This window comes from Macaca thibetana, chromosome 10, assembly GCF_024542745.1.
Source record: "Macaca thibetana thibetana isolate TM-01 chromosome 10, ASM2454274v1, whole genome shotgun sequence".
Lineage (NCBI taxonomy): Eukaryota > Metazoa > Chordata > Mammalia > Primates > Cercopithecidae > Macaca > Macaca thibetana.
Genome location: NC_065587.1, coordinates 27,521,451 through 27,548,089, shown reverse-complemented (window position 1 = coordinate 27,548,089; position 26,639 = coordinate 27,521,451). Strand labels below are relative to the sequence as shown.

The window sequence follows — 26,639 nt, the reverse complement described above, 5'->3', positions numbered from 1 at the left end:
AAGGAGATCTGAGAGGTTCAGCCCAGGCAGGTGTCCATCCTGGTCTAATCAGTCATAGGTGGACTCAAGAAGGTGATGTGGGACACTGTACTTTTTTTTTTTTGAGACAGAATCTCACTCAGTAACCCAGGGTGGAGTGTAGTGGTATGCTCTCAGCTCACTGAAACCTCCAAGTCATTCAAGTGACTCTCCTGCTTCAACCTCCTGAGTAGCTGGGACTACAGGTGCCTGCCACTATGCCTGGCTAATTTTTGTATTTTTAGTAGAGATGGGGTTTCACCATGTTGCCCAGGCTGGTCTCAAACTCCTGACGTCAAGTGATCTGCCCGCCTTGGCCTCCCAAAGTGTTGGAATTACAGACACGAGCCACCATGCCTGGTCCGTCACCTACACTTCTAATACCACTGTTGAGCACACCTGACCATGGAGGTAGGCTGCAAAGGAGACCTACCTTTCACCCAGTCTGAGAAGGTCAGGGAGGCTCTGGGAGAAGGTGATACCTGGGCTGTGGTTTGCACAAGGCTGTTATGGGGATAAGGGACTCACTGAAGCAAGTGCCCAGACACCGGGGATAGTCAGGGCCTAGCCAAGGAGGTGGAGGGGATCAGATGTGGCTGCCCATAAGGCCAGTGGGGAGCCAGGGGACTATGAGGCAGGGAGTAAGTACTAAGACCAGGGGCTGCAGAGCCCAGAGCAGAGACAGGCCACCTAGGTGACTGAGCCTGTGTATACCCTTCCTCTCCTCTATGGCCCTGGCCTCAATGCTGTGGCAAACCACTCCTCCAGCTCCATGACCCAGGGCACAGGCCTGGCCTGAGAAAAGTTACCCAAGAGTCATGACCCCAAAGCTGCTTCTGGGGCTCCTCATGAACTTGGAAAAATGTCCAGAAGACCTCTTTAAGTAGCAGCACTTGAGGCCAGCGGGAAGAGATCTGAGAGCCTGGCTTGAAGAAGCATCTCCAGTAGCCATCATTTTCCTAAGAATACCAAGAAAGTAAAGCCTCAACAAAGACTTCCTTCTGGCTGGGGACACAAGAGAAAGCACTGAGGCCAGGATGGAGAGAGTCACATAGACTTTGCTTCCCTGCCCAGCTGCCTTGTTGCAGGACCTGTGGCCATGGGACAGGAATGGACATTCCTCTCTGGTTTGTTTTCCACCACTCCACCTGCACCAAGCCGGTCTGTCCCCCAGATAGGAGCAGAAAGGGAGAAGGCAGTGGGAGAGGTTTCTGGGGCAAAGGGTGCAGAAAGCACTAGCCTGTCAAACCCAACCTGGATTATAAATTAGCTTCCCGCAGACCTGGCTACTGTGTACTGGTGGAGAGTGTGTTTCTCCAGCTGTCTCCCGGGCCCACCAGAGAAAGAGAGCTGATCGATGCTAAGGCACAAAGTGTTATGGGGGCCCTTAGCTGATTCATGCCTGAGGCCCCAGATAGGTGCTGACAGGGAGGGCTGAGACCTGTCTGGGGAATCATGGGTGCCAGGCTGGGGGGGTGGAGGAGGGGGCAGAGACTGTGTTGGGCCCTTGCTGAACCTCTGCAAGGGGGAAGGGGATCTGACTTGCACGGTGCACCTGCAGCATAAAGCCTGCCCTGCAGCTTTGTGGTGTGGTGTGGTGACGTAAGGCAACATGATGCCTCCTGGGCTGAGCACAGTGCCATAACCCCTCACCTCACAGAATTGCCAGTTTACCAATGAGGAAATAGAGGCTCCGAGAAATTCAAGAGCTTGTCCAAGGTCCCAGAGCCAGGAAGTGGCAGAGCCATCCCTGGCATCTGGTCCAGGCTGCAAGGAGTCTGAGGCCTGGGCTCTTCCCCTGACCCCCGACCTATCTACTATGGGTGTGCAAGTCACTTTACAAATCTGCCTGGGCATGTGCTGTGTGCTGAACACTGAGCCAGCCATCATGGCGTCATGCAACCTGTCACACTGCTGGCTCATAGGCACCTCTGAGAATGGGAGGAGGCCCATGGAGCCACTTACCAGATATTGGCACATTTTCCTTGGCTGCATGGGCCCTGAGGCTTATGCATATAGACCCTGCTCTGACAGAGGGCAGATGGAGGGCTGTAAGGTCCTGAAGAGAAGTAGGGCAAAGAATCGCAGATGCATACAGGCACCTTATGCCCTCCCTTGCCCACTATCTGGACCATCCCTGCTTCACAGCAGAAGGCAGAGAAGACGTCTAACTCCTCTGCTTGAAGGCTTTGGGCTGCACCTGCCTCAGGGCAAGAGTCAGCTCCATGCCTCAGTCTACCTGCCTACCCGCTGGCTCATCTCCCCCACATCCCCCAACCCCTCTTTGTGAACGGCCCTCTGGCCACACTTGTTCCCACCTTGGTCCCTGCAGGTCTCCCTACCTGGTGCCATCTCACCTTTCCCCTGATGCTCCCCTGGAATACTATACCCACAGCCCCATGGCCACCTTAAATAGCCTTTCCACTGACTCGCAGATGGGTCTGCTGTCTGCCCCCACTTCTCTATCAGCCCTATGAGGGCAGGGATACAGTCCGACTTTACTGATGGCTCCTCCAGGACAAGTCTAGTTTGAAGCTCACAGAAAGGGTGCAACAGATGCCCATAGGAAGAATGAAAGGAAGCTGAGCAGTCTGACCTTTCATAAAATGGGAAGGAAGTGTATGTCAGGTTGAGGGAGGAGGGCAACAGCCATGGGGCATGAGAGGGGCTGCTTGGGTCCTGCCCAAGGCCAGGGTGCCAGCACTATGCTCCCTGGGGCCAGCTAAGCAACAGTCCAAGCCCTTGAGGCTAAACCTCAATGCCAGCCTCTGCCCACTAACTTGCACTACTCTGCCAGCAATCGTTTCACTACAGCAAACATTGGGCTGACTGTCACAGCTCCTGGAACTCCCCAGGCTCACTTTCCCTTCGCACAGGAAGCAAAAGCTTGGGGTGAGGTGGCTTGCATACCTACCTGTAGCCTTCCGTGGGCCCTGCATGTAGTGGGGGCTTGGCAAAGCCTGTTGACAGCTGGAGATGGGAACACGCCTACTACCCTCTGGGGACACCTGCTATCCCAAGATGTGCAAAGTTGGAAGGCAGACCTGATCCCAGGTGCTATCTGTCACTATTGTATGGTGGCCTGGAGGATGTGCTCTGCCTGTGTCACCCAGGGTCTCTGCCCCCAGGGGCTGTCTCCCTGCCACAACCAATGATGATGATCCACTCGCCACTTAACTAACTCTTGCCTCACAAACCCACAAGGGACAGATGGCGGGGGTCAGAGACGTCGGGCTCTACAACTCCTACATGGTGATGCCAGGTGTGCAAACTATCTGGTGGGGATCCTGGAGCAGTGCCAGCCTATCTGCAAGACCAGCAGGGCTCCACAGGGCTGCTAGGAAGGTGGCTATGGACCTCAGCTGTGCTCAGCCCTTCACCTAGCCATACCTCAGGCATTGGCATGGGGGCACAGATGGTACTCACAGGTTCCATGACAAATGGAGGAATCAGGAGTGGTGGAGGGCTTGGCCAGGGAAGGCCTTCTGCAGCCTTTGGAGCCACGCAGGACCCCTTGCCCCATGCAAAGGGGACTGGCTGGGAGCTGTTGGAGTACAGTGTTCTATAGGCCAGAGAAAGAGGAGTGTGTGGCTACCTGCTGATGGGAGACTCTAGTGGGCTGCTGGGGACATCCATAAGCTGCAGACACATACTTACTGCAAACTCACCCCAGCAACCTAGGACATGAATATCCCCAAAGCTAGACCTGGTAGACTTAAAGCCAACCACTCCTGATACTTCTAATCATGAAAAATTATAATTAGAATGTCTTTGTTTGGATAAAGCCAAATATTAAGGATTTAGTGTAAAAGCTGTGCCCCCTCCCCCCGGTCCTGAGAATCCTGTGTGGTCATTAGAAGTCATGCAATCAAAGAGTTTATGAGTACATGGGGAGCACGAAAAAGCAGAACCATTTTTGCATACGTTTCTGTGTGTGTGTGTGTGTGTGTGTCTGTCTGTGTGTAAAGAAAGTAGGCAAAAGAAAGATGGAAAGGAAATGTACCCAACAGTCCTGAGAGTTGCCTGGGGAGGGAGACTCATGGCAATAGTTCTCAATGGGGGTGGGGGTCTGTCCCCAAGGGGGCATCTGGCAATGTCTGGAAACATCTTTGGTCATCACAGCTAGAGGAAGGCTACTGGTATCTAGTGGGTAGAGACCAGGGATATTGCTGAAAGTCCTCCAGTGCACATGACATCCCCACAACAGAGAATTATTTGGTCCCAAATGTCAGTAGTGCCTCAGGAGGGAACTCTGTTCTACATTACTCATATATACTCATATATATATATAACTGTTCTATGTTACTCATATATATATGAAAAGTTAAATACAGTTGTTGAAGGTGATAGATGTGCAAACCTTCTCAACTGATTCACAACATTAGTCAGAACAGAAGCAGGATGCATGACTGTCTGTGGACTGACCTTGACTTTTCTCTTTCTGTCACATCCCACAGGTCCTGGGCCAAAGAAATGGGGTCTGATTGGGCTAGCGCTGCCAGGCTGCTACTCGTCATACCTCATCTAAATGGAATCATTCAGTATCTGTCTTTTCTGACTGGCTATTTCAGTTAGCATTATGTCCTCTAGGTTTCCCATGCTGTCTCATCCATTGATTCAGCTCTTCTGTCTGAATCCATCTAGAATCAGACTACTTCCTGATATCCTGCTGTGGTCTCCTCCCATCTCTGCTGCCACACTCACTTTTTCTTTACCTGTGTGGACACATTCTCAAGCTCCTGGGTCTCTGACTACTGGGTGGGTTTAACTGAGGGAATTTGATCAGAGCACTCACTCCTTGAATTCCCTCCCTGTGGAGTTGATGTGGGGCAGCCATCAATGGCCAGCCCCGATAGGCACTGCGGTTGGCCCAGGGTACCACACTCCTCCTCCCTTGTGAATTCCTACTCTCTGCCTGGGCCTGTGTAAGTTGCTCCTTCATTAAGTGCTCTTCAGACTTTCCTGTTAGATGGGGCCATCTGTGTCCTGCCAGGCCTCTGATGGGCCACCCCCAACTCACTCTTTATATATCAGCCTAGTAGTGTCTCTGACACACTCAGGTCACATGGAGCCTCTCTTCTTCCGCAACCTTGCGACAGATTTTTTTTTTTTTTTTTGAGACAGTTTTGCCGTGCTGTGTTACCCAGGCTGGAGTGCAGTGGTGTGACCTCGGCTCACTGCAACCTCTGCCTCCCAGGTTCAAGTGATTCTCCTTCCTCAGCCTCTTGAGTAGCTGGTATTTCAGGCACACAACACCACAGCAGTTTTTGCATTTTTAGTAGAGATGGGGTTTTGCCATGTTGGCCAGCTAGTCTCAAATTCATGACCTCAAGTGATTTACCTGCCTTGGCCTCCCAAAGAGCTGGGATTACAGGTGGGAGCCACCATGCCCAGCCTTTGCGACAGCTTTAACCTAATTCAGGATGATGTTCCCTCAACTCTTCCCCTGCCAAACCAGGCCCTGAAAGCCTCTGACCGCATCTCCTTCCTCTCTCCTCCTTGCCCATTTAGTCACACCAGCTTCCAGCAGATTTCTAGTCACACCAAGACTGTTTCTGTCTCTAGGCATGTGTGTTCGGTGTGTGTCCATCTGGAAGCCTCTCCCCCAATATCCTCGTGGCCATCAGGGCTCCCTCACTTGATTCAGATCCTTGCTTAGACAGGTCTTCCCAATCTCCCTGTCTAAATAGTCACAATCCCACCTCTAACCCCTTAACAAGCTTTATTTTTCTTCCTACTCATCACTAGCTGCCCACTCTGTTCTCCCAGTGAGCACACAATGCTGTATCCCCAGCACCTCAAACAGGAACCTCCTGCATGACAACCACTCAGTAGAGAGCTGCTGAATGAGCAAACCTGCAGAGATGCACAGAAAACATGCTGGAGGGAGCACACGAAACACAAACACTTCTGCCATGTCACGGCTTGTGGGACAGTTGTGGGTAGTTTCATTCTCTTTTCCAAGTTTAAACAATATTATTGGTAATAAAAACTGCTGGCAGAGTGCTCAAACCTATTCAAACTGCTGAAATCTGCATTTCTTTGCAGGAGAGAAGACCAGGCCATTATGGGGGCAACCTGTCCCACCTCCTCTGGCCCCTAAAGGCCCAGCAGCATCTTCAAACCATGAGGCAGACAGACTTTGAAATGCAAAATCAAGATTCCTAAGTTGAGAAAAATATCAAGTTCTCCTTTTGCAAACTATACAAACTAAAGCTTGACAAAAATCTGGTTGGTTGGGATCTGCAGCAGCCCAGGACATCCATGTGAGGAGGCAGGGCACACCGCCATTTTGTGGAAGGGGCCACTTTTACATCCACAGAAAGGGAGCAAAGGTTAAAGGCAGGTGAACACTCTGCTTTGTGGCCAGCATGCCCTCCTGGTGCCTGGTTCTACTATCTGTGTGGTCCTGGCTCAGTCAGTGTGAACTCAAAGCTCACTGGCTCCCCCCGAACACTTGTCTGCGAGCAAAAAGCAGGGTCTCAACAGCAGGCCCTCACACCTACTCCAGTCTGATGGCGCAGGGCCCACTTCAGAGGCCCTCTCATTTAACCTGCACAATAGTCCTGACTTCTACGGGTCCCCCACATGAGCCAGCAGCACAGGCAGGTGGGGATACTGTAGTCACAATAGGTGGGCAAGGGGTGGGGGTTCACAGCCAGCTGACCTGTCCTTTACCCAGGTTCACACCAGAGCACCAGCTGATCCAGAAGTCAAAAGTCAGCAGATTCCCTGGTGATCCTTCAGCTGAGCACACAGCACCATGGGGTCCCCCTGGCAGGAGTCTGTCTGTAACCAAACCCTGGGCCTGGGCTCATCCCATATCGGTACAGGACCAAAGAAATGGGGTCCGACTGGGCTAGCACAACCAGGCTGCTACACCTCATACCTCATCTAAGTGGAATCATTCAGTATTTGTCTTGTGACTGGCTATTTCACTTGGCATTATGTCCTCTAGGTTCCCCATGCTGTCCGATGTGACCAAATTTCCTCCCTTTTTAAGGCTAATATTCCACACTGTTTTGATGAGCATGTTATAGATTTGTAGTAAGTTTTGAAATTGATTTGTTTTTGTTCAAGATTGCTGGCTCCAGGGAACATCTTGTAACTAACCCCCTCTGCCCTGAACCCTTTGCAGCAGAAGTAGCAGGAGGTGAAGGGGCTCAGCTCCCAGCTGAGAAGGAAGCAACTGGGAGAGCAGGGTAGGGGTGTCTATGCATTGGCCTTCTTCCTGGACACCCATCAGTAAAGGCCAGAACCTTCATGACAAGAGGTGTCTGATGCCATGTACTGTCTCTCCTGGGGTGCCTCTCTGGGCTCAAAGAGCTAGGTTTCTATGGGTGTACACTCAGGCCACAAAATCTTGGTGAAGATTGTGATCCAGAGACTAAGTGATACAGTAGCTAGAATTAGGGCCCTTACAGCTATCAGTATAAATGATCATGCCCATCTAAGGTGTGCACAGTGTGCAGGGCAACAGGTGGACTGCCTTGGGGGGTCCAGGGGCAGCCTGTGTACAGCAGTGCCAACCTTGGATGGGAGGGCATCCTCAGGCAGGCAACAAAGGTCCCTCAGGACAGACCTAGCCCTTGGCCACTATCCTCCAGGCAGGGAGCCCTCAGAGGGCCTGGCAGAGGAGCAAGGAGTCATGGGAGATGCTGACACTGAAGAAATGGGCCTCACTAGAGGGGTGAGAAGGACTGTTGGCTGAGGGCAGGGCAGGGTGTGTTGGATATTGCCCCAGCACTGCAGCCCTCACCTCATTACCACAATAATTCTGCTTTCATATCACTATCATTCTCATCGAGGAAAGAAGAGCCCTGGACCTCCAAGAGTTCCCATGCAGCGCCAGGATCTGAACCTAGGTTAGGCCAGCTTCAGAGCCCACATTCTCTCCTCCTCCCCCAAAAGCCCTGCTGTCAGCAGCTAAGCAAGTGGCACACTGTGCCCTGAAGGCGGTTTCTTTGCAAGGCCTGGGCAGGCAGAGCCTCACCTGGAGATGCCTGTGAAAGACCCAAGGGTTCAGGAGTCAACCACACAACTCCAGACAGGCTCTGCTTGTGGGCCCCTTTGAAGAGGCAGACATTGGACACTCCAGTCCACCAGTGAGCTGTGAGATGGCAACAAGAAAAAGGCACTGCCAAGCCCACAGCAGGATTTTATGAAGAAATGTGCTGCTGTCAAATATACACAGCGGGAAGTGTTTGTTACCAAACAGCTGTGTTTGGAAAGTGGTAACTACTTCCCAGTTAATGGTTCCACATTAGTCAGTGACAACATGGAGTTGTGTCCCCCAGATCTGTGAACAAGCTGCTGCCAGCAAAGCCGACACCCCAGGTCTGGGCAGAGCCACATGCAGCCCCCAGGATGGCATGCCCCAGAGCAGCCGGTAGGTCTTAACTTAGGCTCTCAGGGGAGCTAGGTGTTAACAACCTGCATTTAATTTGGTGGTGGTAACTGGTGCTCAGCAAAGGTTTCTGGGTGAAGCAAACACAGGAGCCAGCGGGAACCACCCTAGACTCAGCATATGCAGGGTCTAGAATGAGCTCAGTGGCTCGAGGCTACCTGAGGCACACTTGGCACCTGCAGAGCTGCCTCCTGGAAGCAGATCTGTGGGTAGGCAGTGTGGCTGTGGGTAGGGAGTGTCTGCTGCTTAAGGGGTCTCTCTTAGATTCAAGACAGTATGTCATTTCTGAGAACCAAGGAACTCAGCCTGGGAATGCAACAAACAGAAAAGCTGGCAGAAACTGAGGCTGATGGATATTGGGGGTTGTCTGGGGATACTGACATCAATGGTGCAGACAGCCCAAGGCAGCCTCCATCCCTGCTACTGGGTGGGGATGGCTGGGTCAACTGGTCCACCTACCCTGGACCATCACAGATGACCAAAATGACCTGGCAAGGGGGCATTCATGGTTAAGAGCAAAATGGCAAACTATGAGTGTGGACAGGGTGTGGGGGACAGTGCAGCAACTGGGCCAGTGTGAGATTGCCCAGGGCTGATGTCTGGCTCTGTCACTCAGCTCTGTGTGACCCTCAGACCAGGTTCCCAGATGCAAAGTAGAAGGGGCATGATCCCACCTCTGGGGCCTGGAGTGCCTGGTCTTGAAAGCACACAATCAACAGGGCATGTGTACTGGAGTTGGGAAGAAATACAGGCAGGGCATCCTAAGTCCAAATATCTAAAATCCAAATTATTCCAAAATCTGAAACTTTGGTGCTTAAAGGAAATGCTCATTGGAGCATTTTGGTTTTTTGTTTTGTTTTTTTTGAGAGGGAGTTTTGGTCTTTCGCCCAGGCTGGAGTGAAGTGACACCATCTCAGCTCACGGCAACCTCCGCCTCCCCAGTTCAAGCGATTCTCCTGCCTCAACCTCCTGATTAACTGGGATTACAGATGTGCGCCACCACGCCTGGATAATTTTTGTATTTTTAGTAGAGACAAGTTTTCGCCATGTTGGCCAGGCTGGTCTTGAACTCCTGACCTCAGGTGATCCACCCGCCTCAGTCTCCCAAAGTGCTAGGATTACAGGCGTGAGCCACCACGCCCAGCCTCATCAGAGCATTTGGGATTTCAGATTTTTGGCTTAGCATGATGGTTCAGCCAGGTAAATATAATGCAAATATTCTAAGATCTGAAAAAAGCCAAAATCCAAACCCCTTCTGGTCCCAAGCATTTTGTATAAAGGATATTCAACCTGTACTAGACCCAAGACAGCTAGTTTTAGGGTGGTAGAATTGTGGTTACCTCCCTCCAACTTTTGATTTTGACAGAAATACTGTTTCCTACTTCTAAAAAATTCATCAAGAGAAGGGGCAGGCTACAATAACAGCATTCTGTGTCTAGTGCTGAGCTAAACACTTTACATGCACTGGCTCCTTCAAATTCAACATAAAGCCATTTAGCGGGGAAGTGGAGGGTGGGTGGGTGGGGCCTGTATCACCACTCAACTCTCCTCCCACCCAAACCTGCTGTCCCTCCCCACTTCCCTTGCACAGGTGCCAATTCCTAATCAACATTTTGTACCCAAAATTCCATCTCGGCATCTGCTTCTTGAGAAGGTAAAGAAGGGTCTGAGCTCACTACTGGGGACCACCAGATCCTGGTCAAAGCTGACTACAGCTAGAGGGGGCTGTATGGCTGCTTGAGGATGCACTTGAACAGAAGGACACTAGAGGTGAGGGAGGACAGGACAATGGTTACTAGTGTCTGTTCCACTGATGTGTGTGTGGGCTCTTGCAGTGGGCTGTGCTGCTCCCAAAAGAGGGAAGGGGGAAAGTTCCCAAAGCAATGGTGAGCCCAACAGAGTTCATATCAGCCACTGCCCCTCAGGCCCACAGACAGCTTCAGCAGTGAGGACATGCTGGTTGGGGTTTATTAAGATCCAGGTCCACCAGGGTGCAGAAGGCCTGAGGTACAGAGGTAAGGTCTACTGCCAAGTGCAGGCTGAGCAGTGAGCAAGCCAGGCTCCAGTGTGGCACCAATAGCCAGGGAGCTGGCTGTCGTTTGCCAGCATGCACTGCACCTTGAACTACAGACCAAAGCCCCAGATGATGAGACTCCCTCCCTCCCAGACCTGTGTCACCTGCTGTGCCCTGAGTAAATCAACCAAGCCACATGAGAATGGTGGTCACTGTGGGGACAGAGCACTTACCTTCTTGGACCCCTGTATCTAGTCCCCCAAGCAGAATTCTGTGAAGTGCCACTTCCTGCACATAGCCAGTGCCAAGCCAGGCCCCATCTCTTGGCCAACTGTCCATTCTGGTTCTTCAAACATTCCACAGAGGATGCTGGGGGGAACCAGCAGGAGATCTCTAGGAGGAGGACCTGAATGAGTCCTCACAGCAAGACCCTAAAGGTCACCCCTGCTTGCCCAGCACACCTGGCTCTCTCTGGCCCTCGCCCACACCAATGCCAGCCCAGAATGGCCACCTTCCTGGGCTGTTTGCTCTGTCTGGGTGCTCTTCCTTCCTTCCAGACCAATGCTGGCCCCTACAATACAGGTCTCAGCATAAAAGGTGTCTTCACAGAGGCACAGCAGCACCCTCACCCCTCTATGCACCCCGTTGTTTTCTCTGTGGTATTGGTCAAATGAGACTTGCTTTACTCATCTGCATGTTTTATTTATTATTTATTATTTTTAGTTTTGAGATGGAGCCTCGTTCTGTCGCCCAGGCTGAAGTGCAGTGGCACAGTCGCGGCTCACTGCAACCTCTGCCTCCTGGGTTCAAGCAATTCTCATGCCTCAGCCTCCCGAGTAGCTGGGACTACAGGTATGTGCCACCACGCCTGGCTAACTTTTGTATTTTTAGTAGAGACGGGGATTCACCAGGTTGGTCTCAAACTCCTGACCTCAGGTGATCCCCCTGCCTCGGCCTCCCAAAGTGCTGGGATTACAGGTGTGAGCCACCATGCCCGGCCATCTGCATGTTTTTAAGTCTGCTTCCCCCTTAGAATGTAGCTACATGGGGCAGGACAACGACCAGGACACTCCCCAACACCTCCTGGGTGAGTGAGGAGAGACTGAAGGAAAATAAAGTCACCCCTACTATTTAGGCCCTGCCCAGGTCACATTACCACCCCAAATCTAAACGCCAGCAGAAGAGGTCTGGCTGGGAAGCCCCTGGAAGCACTTAAGCCTGGGGCACAGCTGTTAAGGATCGCTATATCATCTGCTTTCCAGAAAGAGCTGGAGGAGGCTATTAGCACCTAACCCCCATAAAGCAGAGGCTGTGAAGATGGTTTCGGCAGCTGCATCAGAGAGAAGAGCCCAGGGGCAGGGTATGGTGAGGAGGCCCCTGCAAGATGCAGCTGGAGAGACGGGGCCTAGGGCAAGCAAGGCCGGAACAGAGAGTAAGCAGGGCCTCCTCTAGGGCACCTGGAAGACGGGCATGCTGTCGCTGAGATGATGGGTGAATGGCAGGGGTGAGGGAGCACGACATCAGAGTTTGAGTCGCTGCACAGCCCTCACAGGAAAGAGTAGTTGAGCTTATGAAATCCTTATCCCTCACCCCACAGCCTATCCCTGAGGCTGTGAGGCCCACTACACTCCTCCCTCCATTCCTGGCTGTGACCCTGGGCCCTCACCACTGGGTTCCCTGGCAAGCTGGCTCACTCCTGGGGCTGGCCCTGCCTCCTGCAGCTCTCTTGCCCATCCCTCCCATGTGCTGCTACTGTGAAGCTCCAATCTGTCTTGGCTCTGCCGACCAACCTTCAAAGATGCTCGGCTGCCTGGGAAAATCCAAGCCCCCTTGGCCTGGCAGCCCACTCACCCGGTGGGTCTTGCTGTAGGTGTAGAGGAAGGCCAGACGGTAGAGACTCTTATAGTGCTGGGGGAAGCGACTCAGGCACAGGCGGAAGGAGGCAATGCACTGCTCTGTGAGAAACTGCCGCTGCTCCTCAGCACCAGCCGGCAGCCCCTGGGGGAAGGCCACTGGCTCCCCTGGGAGGTCCCCTCTCTTCTTCCCATCCCACAGGGTGGGTATGGATGCTGAGGGCTTGCCAGGGATGCAAGCAGAGGCTGGGGGTTCTGCAACAGGCTTCTGGACACCTTGCTCTGCAGCCCGGAAACCTTCTGTACTCTCCAATGGCTCCTCATTTTTTCCTACAGTTGAGAAGAAGGAAAAGAAAGTCACCTTGGTTTTAGGCCCTGTCCACGTAGTGGTCTACCACCAGCGACGGAGGCGCCTCGGTGAGGTGACCAGATGGCTGGACCAATGCCCTTGCTGAGTGGATGCTGGACCCAGCAGCAGGAGGCACAGGGCCCGGTGCTGGCTCTGCCCCAACAGAGGTCTCCTGCTCCATGAAAGAGGCTATCCCAGCTGGCATGCAGTGGGGGACCCAGAAGCTACAGAGTGGGAGTTATGGGCTGGGCTCTGGGTCTTCCCCTCTGAACGGTGGCACAGGCTGTCCCACCTCTGGGGCTGGGGCATGGGGAAGCAGCCCACAAAGGGCAGGTGTTGCCACCACCATCATCAAATAAAACACAGCCAGGGTTCACAAAGCAGCACACCTGCTCCCCTGCTCAGTGCTCGGCCCACTGCCTGCCCCACTGCCTGCCCCAAATCCCTCTCCAGGGTTACTGCTGCTGTGAGTGAGCCAAATGCTCCCACATGGGCCCTCAGGTGGCATGAGCCCAGCTCCTGAACACCCAGCCTTGCTCCACCAGGGGCCATGGGGCAGCAGTTCACATCAAGATAGCCAGGCTGGGTGGTGGAGCTGCAGGGCTGGCCCCAGGATGATGACAGTAGCCTGGGTGACTTTGGGCTATATACCCGGAGGTGCAGGCTCCTTGGCTACAGAAAAAGAAAGCTGTCTGGTCAGGGAGGGTGGGACAGATGGAAAGGGCTGGGGAGCAAGGGACAAAGGCAAGGGGTCCTGTGGTCTGTGGCTCCTTAGGCACCCAGGAGCATGGCACACACCCTGCGCAGCTTGCCTGGAGGAAGCCAGAGAAGCAGCCAGCAGCACCAGTTCTGAGGTGGTGTGCTATGGCTGAGCCCTCTCCCTATTGTAGTAGTGGCCTGGAGACAGCTGGGGCCTGCTGGGGCAGGGCCGAGTGGGCAACAACCAAGGCCCCCAGTTCTCCACATGCTAAGTCGAAGCCTATCTGCAGACATCAGGTGTGTGGCCAGCTTGCCCACCATCACTATTCTCGTTGAGGAAAGAATCTGAGCATTCACTCCCTATGCTCCCCTCAGCCACCTGCTATTAGTCTGATCTTCCCTCTCTGCTCCCCTGCAGCCCAACCCACGGCTCTCCCTCAGTGTCCTTGCCTCTCCACCATCACTCCTTCTCCCGGAGCCACTGCCCTTCTCCCTCCCTTGCATCACTGCCCCCAGTGGCGTTGGCAAAGAAAAGCCATAAGAGCATCTCCCCTCCCCCAGGCCCAGAGCCTACCACGGGCTGCCCCTCCCCCCACTCTTTGAAGTGGCCCTAACGACTGAATGCCAGGAGGTCCTAGCTCCTTCCACACTACACTGTCTTCTCATGTGAGCTCAAGAAGTTGCCTGCGTCCCACAGCTTAGGGCTGGCATCCGTCTTACAGAGGATACCATCACTTTATTAAAAAATGTGCCAGGTTTCCAATGTGTTCAAAATGTGGCTCACCAAACAGTGTAAGCCATAATAATGCTGGGATCAGCCCTGTGCTAGGCACGGGGGAGACAGAGGAAGCAGATGATGATGCAGGCCTCTCAGCGGTTCACATCAGGCACTGAGAGCTTGGACACAAAGACACACAGAGCACAATTTTCATGGAAAGCAGGCAGAGGGTCAAGAATTCAGCCAGAAATCTTAGAACACATAAAGAGAGAAGAAAACAGCAATCCTAGACTGAGTTAGAAACCTAGCTGCAGGGAAGACCCGCTCGGGCGCCCCTCTCTTGGAGAGAGAGCTATTCTCTTTTCTTTCTTTTGCCTATTAAACCTAACCTCAAACAAACAAACAAACAAAAAAACCCGAAGAACAACAACCCAGTATGGTGGCTCACGCTTGTAATCCCAGTACTTTGGAAGGCTAAGGTGAGAGGACTGCTTGAGGCCAAGAGTTTGAGACCAGCCTGGGGCAACAGAGCAAGACCTCATTTCTACAAAAAACGTAAAAAATTAGGCAGGTGTGGTGCCACCTGTAGTCCCAGCTACTCGGGAGGCTGAGGCAGGAGGATCTCAAGCTCAGGAGGTTGAGGCTGTAGTGAGCCATGACTGCATCACTGTATTCCAGCATGGGCAACAGGGCGAGACCCTGTCTCAGAAACAACAACAATAAAAATCAGTTGCTTAGGGGTCTGGGTGGCCTAAGGGGCCCAGGAGAGATGGGGTGAGCTGCCTTACCCACAGCATCCACTCCTACTGCTGAACTGGCCTCACAGGTCACTACAGCCCTCCATTGCCTTACTGGAAGAAAGAGGGTCAGAAATGCCAACAAGACCACACCACGTTTCCAGGCCAGGACGTCCAATTGTAACCTAACTGCATGAAGATGAGAAAACTTCCTTCTACCAAGAGAAAGCAAGTAAAACGTGTGTTCTGGCTGCTCCAGCCTAGGCCAGTGCCTGACGCAGGCAGGGAAGACTGGCTTGGAATGCCTGTGGTGCATACGCCAAGGCCAACAGAGCACAGGAGCCATCTGATCCACATCAGTCCATGGAAGTCCTAAGAAGAATGAGGCACAGACATGCCTCCAGCTGACCCTCTGGACTGATGTGTAATGATGGCCCAGTGAACTCAGGGGGCCTGGTTATGGAAGAGCCTGACCCGCAGGTGGCTACACATCTTGGCAAGACACCAACAGCTGAGAGGCCCAGACGGAAATATGCCCCAGCAGGGACCTCAAGTCTGTCTCTTTTGACTTCTGAGATCGTCTTACTCAAACTCTACTGGTCTGAGAAAAAAGCCCAGTGAGGGTGCTCTCCACAAAGGGCGGGCAGGCAAGATGGGCAGGAAGCTGGGCACTGGCAGGTCAACTGCCCCCAGGGCGGGCCCCCCCCAACCATTTATCATCCCATCCTGCGTGTGGTACACGGGCATCGTCACTAGACCTCTACTTGACCAGGAAGGGGCAGATGTGGCCAGTCTGGCACGCCCTTGTGTCCACTGCCTGGATCACAACAGGTGGTCGTCAACTCTGCTTTGGGTTTTACCCTCTTGCCCTCAGAATGATATAGAAGAGTGAGCTCGTGTTTAAGTGATGAAACTGTGGACAACTTTCTTCTAGATTAAATAAATAAGTCTTTACTCTTGCGACCTTCGTATTTTAGACTTTTTTTTTTTTTTTGAAGCTCTGCCCCCTGCAAAGGTGAGCTTCAGCTAGCTGCAACAGTCACTTCTGGGAAAGGCTCTTTCCTCAAGGCACCTCGGTCAAGGCCAGAGTGGAGAAAGGCAGCTTCTGGAGAATTAAAGGAAGGAGGCTGGTCCTTGGGCAGTGTGACAGCTTGTGTCTGCTAGACGTGGTGGGAGGGAGCGCATCTCAGTGCCAGGCAGGATGTGGCTGTCAGATCTGTTTCTGCTTTCCCTTGGTACCCAGTGCGTGGTACAGATCTAGACCTGTTGTGCCCTGCTGCTTGATAACAAATACAAAACGTATGAGCGAGGGCCTGTACCCCATAACATTAATGACGGAGGAAGCAGCAGGCTGGTGATAGGACTCTCCATGAGGGCGTGCTGGGAAGGCAAGGGATGTGGAGCACACTGGGGCCTGCACCGAACACTGCCTAGGCACTGCTGTCCTGGCTTTCTGCAGAGAGGCCAAAGGCTGCTCAAGCACTGCAGACTGTGATGGCCAGGCTACTACCCAATGGCAGTCCAGGGGAGTGCGTGTTAGAGACCACCACTCACCAAGACCAGGCCTGGAGGAGTGCTCTGCTCCCAGAACTGTGTGCTGGCAGTGGGCATGAGAAGCATTCCCTGCCATACCTGCTCTCCCAGCAGGAAGTTGATCAACTTCACCACCATGGTTACCAAGAAAAGATGGACTTAGAGAGGAGGAACATGGCCATGGAAGCAAGAGGTTTCATTTCATGCTTATCAGCTATTGTGGTGACCTTTGGTCCTACCCTAACCTTCTTCACCAATGGCCAACCCCACAAACTGTCTGCTTAAGCCACTGGCTCTAATGGAAGGAGGGAAGAGGCAGGACACTCTTCATGAGTCTAGAAGGGCCTGTATAGGCTGTGCCAGACCAAAGCCAACTCACTCTCTGCTTCGTTCCCCCAACACCCATGTCCCCTTCCTCATGTAAGTGGGAGAGAAGTTCATGATGACACAATAGCATCCACAGCAGTCACGGCTTGACAGGCCACAGAGCACACATGGTGGTCTTACTTGTCTAATAAGTTTAAAAATCTTATTTTTAAGACCAGAAATGCTGTATTAGAGTGTTAAGAGTGTAAGTTACCTTTTTCCTTCCCATTTCAAACTTCCTACAGTGTGTTTATGTCAGTTACAGAATGTCAACGCTGGCTGGCGACAGCATAGTGACTGCCTGGTGAGAGAGTGGGGTGGTGGCCTCATCTCTCTATGAGCACCAGATACAAGTAAATCCACATGGTAAGTCCTCCATTCTGTGCCCTCTTATCTAGTGTCTCTACCAGGTGTCCCCTAATGCGGATACTTCCAACCTACTGGGGACGTGGTCTCATGCCCTTTTAAGTCCAGCCAGGGGAGGCTGGCAGGGAGCAGAGAGCTGGGAGAGATCTTCCTTAGTGTAAACGGCTCTGGCTCCACTGCCACACCTATGTGTGAGCTCCCATCCAGGGCTTGCTCTGAGACTTGCTGGGACAAGGCCTGGGTCCCTCAGGGAGGCAGTTTATCACCAATGTTTTTCCCCATCCATCCATCCCACCTGGAGAGGCAGCATGGGGTAATGGTTAAGGGTGTAGACTGAGAGGGCAAATTCCAGACCTTCTCTGAATCTCAGATTCTTCAGCTATAAAATGGGAATAGTCATTATGCTTTTTCTCTAGGGTGCTTGGGAGAACCAAATGAATTAACACAGTGCCCAGCACAGAAAAGAGTACAGGGCTGGGTTGTTGTTATTACTGTTTGAGAAACACCTGTAAGTCCTGGCCCTGGCCAGAGTGGGAAAGCTCTCAAATCCACAGCTGACCAGCCACAGCTCAGAGTGGGGCCAGGAAAGCCCCAGCCTGCCTGTGATCTCCCAGTAAGCCCAGATGTGGGGCTCTGCCAACTGATTTCTACAAACGTGGCCTAGACCCCCCAGGAGAGCTGGGCATACCCCCAGGCTTAAATCAGGGCCCTGTGCCCCCCACCCCCCAAAAAGGGAGATTTTTCCTGAAGACCTCATGTGATTCAGACTAAAAAGAAAACACGTTTGTGACATTTAGGATCCAAAGACTTAAAATAACCATTAACCAAGAAAAAAAAACAGAGCACACTGATGTCACAGACATAGCTTTCCCGGGCTGGGCTGTGAGGGTCATAACAACAAGAAGAAGCATCCCTGAGCGCATGTGGTGCTGGGCTCTGTGCGCACCCTCAGGAGCTGCCTCCCTCAACCCTCATAACCCCAGGGAGGGCACTGCGACCATTCCCATCCTACAGGGAGAAAAACGGAGGCCCAGAGAGTAAGCGACTTGCCCAGCCAAGGTCCCTGGGCCACAAAGCCTTCAGCTCTGCCCAGATTGCCACAAGACATCAAAGTGGTTCTAATTTACCGAGTTAGAGCTTCATACCTCTTTCTTCTGTGGCCCCCTGAAGGTCTTTACCCGTCCCTCCTGCTTGGGAACTGAGAACCGGCAGCCTCTTCTCTGTGTAGGCTTTCCTGGAGCCCTCCAGTAAGCTGGTGGGCTCATTAAAGAAGTCCTGCGTCGAGCTGGAGTCTGAGAGTGCTACAGCTGTGCTGTCCTGGCTTCGGTCTAAGGGGAGAAGGAGGAAGACAGGGCGAGAGCATTAACCTACACCACCTCCAACACAGGGGGCCTCCCTATGGTGAGTCTCCCTGCCAGTGGCCTGCGGACTGCCTTGCAGGAGATGGCCTGAACACAGCCATTCAACACTGCTGGGCCCAACCCATCCCAGAGGCCACGGAGAGACTCACCAAAGGCACCAATCTCCATGGTCAGCCCTCCTGGTGTTCCCCCAAACAGTGGTATTCTGGTAAATATTTAACAACTGGCTCTCAGGGAAAAAGAAAGCCCTGATTAATAGCACTTACTGATTTCTGGAGTGTAAATATTCCCACCATGGCAATTTTCAAGTTACCAACGTGCTGTTGTCAAATGTGGAGTTAGGAAGAGATGCACAGTAGCCATTATTATGTAGTTTTTCTACCATATAAATATAACAGAAATAAATGAAGTGGGAAAAAATTCAGGAAACATTTTTAACCTGTTAGTAAAAGCCAGGTGTGATCTGGAAGAACTCTAGATCTCTGGGAGCCACAGATGTAAAAGGAGTTTGTACTCAGTCACTAGCTGCTGTCTTCAGACCTTCACGGGTGCTCATGAGAAAGAATAGGGGAGGGGCAAGGAGGGAAGTTGAGGAAACCTTCCTGGGAGTAGTGCAGACCTGGAGGGGAGGAGTGAGTGGTTGCTGCTATGGAAAAGGTACAAAGCCTGCCTGGAGGAACCGAAGCCTTCAGGCATGGAGGCAGGGGAGGAAACCTTGTTGCCTCCAGGGTACAGGTGAAGACCCACTGCAGCTGGGGAAGGGAAAAGGAAAAACCTTCTATTCTAAGGGAGGGGCAGGAAATCATCTAGAGTCCAAACATTAGAGGTCTCCCACCACTGAAGGAGGGGCAGAATCACGGAGAAAGCACCACCCCTGAGATGCAGGGACACAGAGTCCACCTAAGTCTGAGGCTGGGACCAAGACAACAGAGAACTACCCCATGTCCCCAACCCTAGGCTGGCATGCACTGAGTAACAAGCAAGGCAGTCTACTGCAGGGAGGAGGCAAGAGCATGGAGGAGTACCCTCCCTGATGCACACACAAAGGCCTAAGGCTGAAGGCGGAACTGGAATGTGGGGAAAAACCTTGTGGCAAACAAGCTCCCCTACTAAGCACAAGGTAACATGAGAGGAATTTGAGCTTGGGAGGTCGAGGCTGCAGTGAGCTATGATTGCACCACTGGGGCACAGAACCATAGTAACAACAAAACGCAAGCCAGCTCAATTTCTGACTAGCCTAACTCAACTTTCCTTACTAAAAGCCTAGAAACAAAAGATGGAAGCCTATTCCAAGCATACATATTACTTATTTCAGTCTCTTCTGTCCTATACATGATATCTGTTATTCAATGTAAAAATTACAAGACGCATACAGAAAGAAACAAAAAAGTAAATCGTCAAGAGACAAATCAATCAGCAGAGCCAGACTCACAGATAACCCAGATATTGGAACTACATGTCAGGGAATTTAAAATAACTAAGATTAATATGATTCATAAATATGATTAGTATGTCAAAGGCTGTACTGGAAAAGCTGAACAACATGCACGAACAGACAGGAAATTTCAGCAGTGAGATTAAAAAAAGCAAAAGTCAAATGCAAAGGCTAGAAATAAAAAATACAGTAACAGAGATGAAGAGTGCCTTTCCCAGACACTGCAGCCAACCTGACACAGCTGAGGAGGAAAAGGAAATCAAAACTTGAAAACAGGTCACTAGAAATACCGACAATCTCCAACTTACAATGGTTCAACTTAAAATTTTTTTGACTTGGGCCAGGTGCGGTGGCTCAAGCCTGTAATCCCAGCACTTTGGGAGGCCGAGACGGGTGGATCACAAGGTCAGGAGATCGAGACCATCCTGGCTAACACAGTGAAACCCTGTCTCTACTAAAAAATACAAAAAACTAGCCGGGCGAGCTGGCGGGCGCCTGTGGTCCCAGCTACTCGGGAGGCTGAGGCAGGAGAATGGCGTGAACCTGGGAGGCGGAGCTTGCAGTGAGCTGAGATCAGGCCACACTGCACTCCAGCCTGGGCGACAGAGCGAGACGCCGTCTCAAAAAAAAAAAAAAAAAAAAAAAAAAAATTTTTTGACTTTACAATGGTGCAAAAGTGATATGCATTCAGTAGAAACTACACTTCAAATTTTAAATTTTGATCTTTTCCCAAATGCAGTACAATACTATTGCATGAGATATTCAACACTTTATCATGAAATAGGCTTTGTGCTATAACAGCAGTCCTCAACCTTTTTGGCACCAGGAAGACAATTTTTGGAAGACAATTTTCCACAGACCACGGGGGTTGGAGGGGGATAGTTTCAGGATAAAACTATTCTCTGGCATTAGATTCTTGCGAGGAGCACACAACCTAGATCCCTCCACATGTGCAGTTCACAATAGGGTTCATGCTCCTATGAGAATCTATGGAACGCCTGCCACTGATCGGACAGGAGCCAGGGTTCAGGTGGTAGTGCTCGCCTGCCTGCTGCTCACCTCCTGCTGTGCGGCCCAGTTCCTAACCGGCCACGGACAGGTACCAGTCTGTGACCTGGGGGTTGGGGACCTCCGTGTTACATAATTTTGCCCAACTGTAAGCTAACGCAAGTGTTCTGAGCATGTTGTGGTGAGGCTGGGCTAAACTATGATGTTGGTAGGTCAGGTATATTAAATGCATTTCTGACTTAATTTCAACTTATGTTCGTTTTATCAGGAAATAACCCCATTGTAAGTTGAGGAGCATCTGTAATCCAAACCCAGAGAATAACAGTGGGCAGGAGGAATCAGAACAGAGCATCCAAATGATCCAACACGCTAACTGGAGTCACAAAAAGAGATGAGAGAGAAACAGGACAGTAGAAATATTTAAAGACATAATAACTAAGAATTTTCCAAAAATAATAAAAGACATCAAATCACCAAGATTCTCAGAAAACACCAAGCAAGGGAAAACACCCCCACACACATTACAAAAAAAAAAAAAAAAAAAAAAAGAATCACACCTAGGTGGGCCATTTTGAAACTGCTGAAACCCAAAGATACAAAATGTTGAAGGCAGTCAGAGAAAGATACATCAGATACAGAAAGACAAAGTTAAGAATTACAGCAGACTTCTCATTACAAATCACACATATCTGACAACATCTTTAAAGTGCTGAAGGAATAAAATAGTCAACTCAGGATTCTATACTCAGTGAAAATACCTCTAAAAATTTCAGGGAAAAAAAAGGTTGGTTTGTTTGTTTTTTCCAGGCAAACAAAAACTGAGGGGATTCATTACCAGCAGATCTGAGTTACAAGAAACATTAAAGGTAATTTTTCAGGTAGAACGAATATGAGGCCAGATAAAACTTGGATCTACATAAAGAAATTGAGTTCCCCAGAAATGGTTAAAGTTATGGTAAATACAACAGACATTCTTTTTATGTTCAATTTTTCTAAAACATTATTGTTTATTTTCTAAAGCAAAAATAGTAGCAATGTATTGTAGGCTTAGAGCATATGTAAAAGGGAAATGAATGAAAATGAGCACAAAAGATGAGTAGCTCTTCCACTGCCTAGGAAGCAGTGCAGCATCACCTGAAGGCAGACTGCGATGACTTAAAGGTGTATTTTGTTAACCCTAAGGCAACAACTACATTAAAAAAAAAAAAAAGATACTATAATAAACCAAGAGTACAGATAAAATAGAACTTTAAAAAAATTTTTTTTTTGAGACAGGGTCTCACGTCGCCCAGGCTGGAGTGCAATCGCACGATCTCAGCTCATTGCAACCTCTACCTTCCAGGTTCAAGCAATCCTCCTGCCTCAGCCTCCTGAGTAGCTGGGACTACAGGCGTGCCCCACCACACCCAGCTAATCTTTTGTATTTTTAGTAGAGATGGGGCGGCCGGGCGTGGTGGCTCATGCCTGTAATCCCAGCACTTTGGGAGGCCAAGGCGCGTGGATCACGAGGTCACAAGATCGATACCATCCTGGCTAACACAGTGAAACCCCATCTCTACTAAAAAAATACAAAAAATTAGCCAGGCATGGTGGTGGGTGCCAGTAGTCCCAGCTGCTCAGGAGGCTGAGGCAGGAGAATGGTGTGAACCTGGGGGGCGGAGCTTGCAGTGAGCCGAGATCGTGCCACTGCACTCCAGCCTGGGCGACAGAACAAGACTCCATCTCAAAAAAAAAAAAAAAAAAAGAGATGGGGTTTCACCATGTTGGACAGGCTGGTCTCGAACTCCTGACCTCAGGTGATCCACCTACCTCGGCCTCTCAAAGTGCTGGGATTACAGGTGTGAGCCACCACACCTGGCCAAGAACTATTAAAAAATGAAACTTTGTCTTGAACTTTATATATCTTGAGGTGAAGCTCAATAAACTAGCAACCAAGAGAGCTAAGTTCGAGTTCCTCTTGTGCCACTTACTAGCTGTGAGACCGTAAGTGAGTTAAGTCCCTTTCTCACCTAAAAACTGCAACCACATATCATCTCACAGAGGTCCATGCCACACTGGCCTCCTGGGGAACACAAGAAGAAAGGCAGACACGGTCCCCTAGGGTCCACCAACCCTTCACTCAGCTACCTTAAAAGCCTGGTATTGGTCCATGTTTTAGTGCCAATCAGCTCGGTCCTACTGGGAGGGCAGGCATGAGCTGCCTGGTCAGCAAACTTGCAACAACATATAAACTTGTTTTGGCTGGGTGGCTCATGCCTGTAGTCCCAGCACTTTGGGAGGCCAAGGAGGGAGGATTGCTTGAGCCCAGCAGTTCAAGACCAGCCTGGGCAACATAGGGAGATGCCCGTCTGTACAAAAAAAAAAAAAAAAAAAAAAAGGCAGGCGTGGCAGTTACTTGGGAGGCTGAGGTGGGAGGGTCACTTGAGCCCAGGAGGTTGAGGCTGCACTGAGCAGTGATCACACCACTGCACTCCACTCTAGCCTGGATAACAGAGCGAGACCCTGTCTTAAAAAAAAAAGCAAAATATAAAGTTGTTTCAAAAAAGTTGAAAGAGTCCAGGCTGATAGAACTGAAATTCTGCTCTGTCACCTACTATCTCTGAGAGCCTCTGTAAATGCCATAATTATTTACACTTCAGTTTCCAGGCATGTAAAACTGTGATAACACAAGCATCCACTTCACAGAACTGTTATGAATAACTAGGTTAATACACATAAAGTGCTTGAATCAGTGCCTAACAAACAGTAAAGGTTCACAAAATGTCAGCTTATCAATATTATTATTTCAGAGAGCCTGGGCATGTTTTATCTCTTATGCCTCAAATTTGCCATTACAGCTTTAGGTCTGAATGAACAGAGGGTTTTGTTGATGCCATATTGGAGCCAATACCTAAGCAGCACCATGTAGATGGGGGGGGTAACATTGACACAACAGGCCTGTCAAAGTGGGATGGCCTGCACAAAGGATACTGAGGATCAGGTCTGTGCTCCAAAGGGTGCCCTGCTGCTCTGGCCTCTTCACCCATGTCTCATCATATAACAGGATTTGGGGACAGTGACCTTGTAGGCATCCCTGCCATAGCCCTTCCTTCCTAGCTGCCTTCGCCATGTCCACTGCCCAGGAACTGATGGATCATCAGTATCAGCTGGGCTGACAGAACAATGAGAAATGAGGACTTGGGACGTGTATAAGACCCCTGAGTGGAGGAGAACGGACCTGACTGGAACCTCTTGTCTCATGCTTGTGAAAGGCTCTTCCCTGACTTACAAAGCCAGAATACAAGGCTCCATGAGCACAGAATGGCCGTTATGAGTAGGCCTGCAGCCCTCACAAAATGTCCCAAACTTGAGTCCCCAGCATGAGGGGATCAAAGAAGAGGTGGGGCAGGCCATTCGCTGTCTGTGTGTAAAGGAAGGATTGGCAACTGGGAGCCTCTAGAGGCTACGCAGGGTCATTGTAGGAGCTGAAGAGTTGGGCTCCCAGACCCACATTCCCATTCCAGATCTGCCACTTAGGGGTTGGGTGATCTTGGCCAAATGATTTTGCTGCTCTAGGCCCCCACTTCATGTTTTTTACCGTGATTGCCATAGTCTTCCTACCTCTGTCCCTGACATACATGGAATCCCACAAAGGCGTAGCCTAGTGCCTAGCACACAAGTGACTGCCCTGCAGCATTCACTCTGGCCCTGACAGTGAGAACACCCATGGCTTAGACAATGCTCGTGAGGACTCAGAGTCTCTGAAAGACAGCAGGATATGCTCCTGCAGTTGACGTCTCCCTGAAAGACAGGCTAGGGCTGGCTCTTCTCAGCCAGCCTGAGACTAGCTGAAGTCACTGCACAGCTCAGCAGCACATCCTGCGGCAAGCTCCGGGAAGCAAGCCTTGCTGGGATGATTTCACCGACTGGCAGGCTGCCCCACGTGCTCACCGGCTTGCAGGCTCTTGGGCTCTGGGCCTAAAGGAATTGCCAATTTGGTGGAATCCCAGCTGTGATCATTATGAAAACTAAGGACTGGTTTAGGCAAGTAGATATTTACTCTCAAAGTGCAAACGCCCTCTTGCTGCAATGTGAAAGAACCACGGATCCAGCCAGCAGGCAAAGAAGGTGGCCAGAACTCCTGCTCCCCTGAGGAACAACCACCAATTGAGTGGGGACTCTGCTGAGCCTCTTAAAATAACATCCACAGCGGTGGAGTAGGACAAGCACAAGCCAAGGGACCTGGCAGGGACAGAGGACTGCTGACTGTACTTTGCCAGGCCCGCCCTGAGCCTCTCAGACACAGATGGGAGAATCTGGAACTGCCAACCATCTGAAAAAACGGAGAGCAGAGACTGGTACTGGCCCTGGGGGGCATTGTAGTGATTCTAGACAAACCCTTGTCTAAGGGGTAATCAAGGTACCTAAGTGGCTCCGAGGAAGGCTCTGCTAATGGGGCTCACCACAGTCTTGGGTGCCACCTGCAGGTCATGATGCTGGGGTGGGCTGTTAGGGCAGAGCTGGAGAGGCAGGGACTATGTACACAGAGATGAGATGCCCAGCTGGCCTGTGAAGCAAGCAGGTGGGGGAGGTGCTTGCCAAGGTTCCTGCCCACTCCCAAGGGGGCAGCACCACAGGAAGGAGTCCAGGGATGTGTTATCTCTTCAAATGAGAGCCACCAAAAGGGACTCAAGGCCCAACGCCCGCTTTCTGCTCCTTTCAGATCTTGTGTGTCTGAAAGGGTTGGCACAGCCTATTTTAAATGACCCTGATTTCAAATACTAAAAGTTAACCCAAGGTTTCATACCAAGTTTCAAGCCAGTCAGACTGAAAGAACACCAAGTTTCAATTCTTTCACATCAATAGGGCAAAAGGGATAAATGAAAAAGCTCTTAAAGAATGGCTCTATCTACCTGGGCAGACAGTGCCCCAGCCCCCATTCCTCCTCTTCTGGGGAAGCAAAGTTTCTCTGGTACAGCTGACTGAAGACCTCAGAGAGGCCACAGACAGACAGAAAGACAGACAGACAGACATGAACAGTGGCATAAGTTTGCCAGGAGCATCACAGAGCATGTGAAAAGGACCCTCACCCTGCCACCAGCTGGGCTGCTGTGGATGGGACAGCCCAGGGGCTGAGTGAGTCAAGGTAGGGAGGACAATGTGTCACAGTGCTGGGAAGAAGCTCTTGGAGAACAGAACCCCTGCAGTTGGATAAGCTGGCAGGGCAGGCAGCAGGGAGGGTTGTTTGGACTGCGGTGTGTAGCCCAGAGCCACCCCAATTCCTGAAGCAGGAAGCCCCTGCTCTGGGAGGCCCCTGAAGAGGGGCAGGAGGAAAAGGAAGGATGCTACTGAGTGCTGTAGTCTCCCCACTCCCAGCAGGCCCCTCTGCAAGGTCATCTCTCAGGTTACCAGACCCACAGACAAGGAAGGGCCAGTGCACCCAGGGAAGGCTTCTGGGAGAAGAGGGTCAAAGGCTTCTCTGGGGTGGGACCCCTATCCGTCAGCCATGTACCTTTGGGCAAGGAACAACCCTCCCTGAGCCACCATACTCCACCTGCTTCCCGGACAGCTGAACGCAGCCTAGCACCATCATGCACCGCTCTCATGCTGCCCAAGTGAACTGGGAAGGCTTTGAGTATGTGTGGAGAGGGGATTCTGGCCTCAGAAACAGCCTACAGGCCTGGCTCCAGTCCCACCTCCTCCATGAAGTTGTCTTTGGGATCCTGTGGCCCTAGGTTCAAATGGTCTGACAGGCAACTTTGTGTGCTAATGGCCTGTGCTGAGCCCTCAGAGGAC

General features: G+C 51.2%; 1 protein-coding gene across 9 annotated transcripts in view; it reads right to left on the bottom strand.

The window, feature by feature from the left end:
- CABIN1 (calcineurin binding protein 1) overlaps positions 1 to 26,639 on the bottom strand; it is a 163,667-nt gene that overhangs the window by 49,344 nt on the left and 87,684 nt on the right. For 8 of the 9 annotated variants that reach the window (XM_050745881.1, XM_050745883.1, XM_050745890.1 and 5 more), the window contains 2 exons: positions 18,206 to 18,388; positions 12,291 to 12,622 (listed from right to left, as the gene is read on the bottom strand). In XM_050745881.1, the coding sequence (XP_050601838.1) occupies positions 12,291 to 12,622; positions 18,206 to 18,388 (515 nt within the window). The remainder of the gene's footprint in view (positions 1 to 12,290; positions 12,623 to 18,205; positions 18,389 to 26,639) is intronic. The other variant, XM_050745887.1, reaches the window with a different exon arrangement.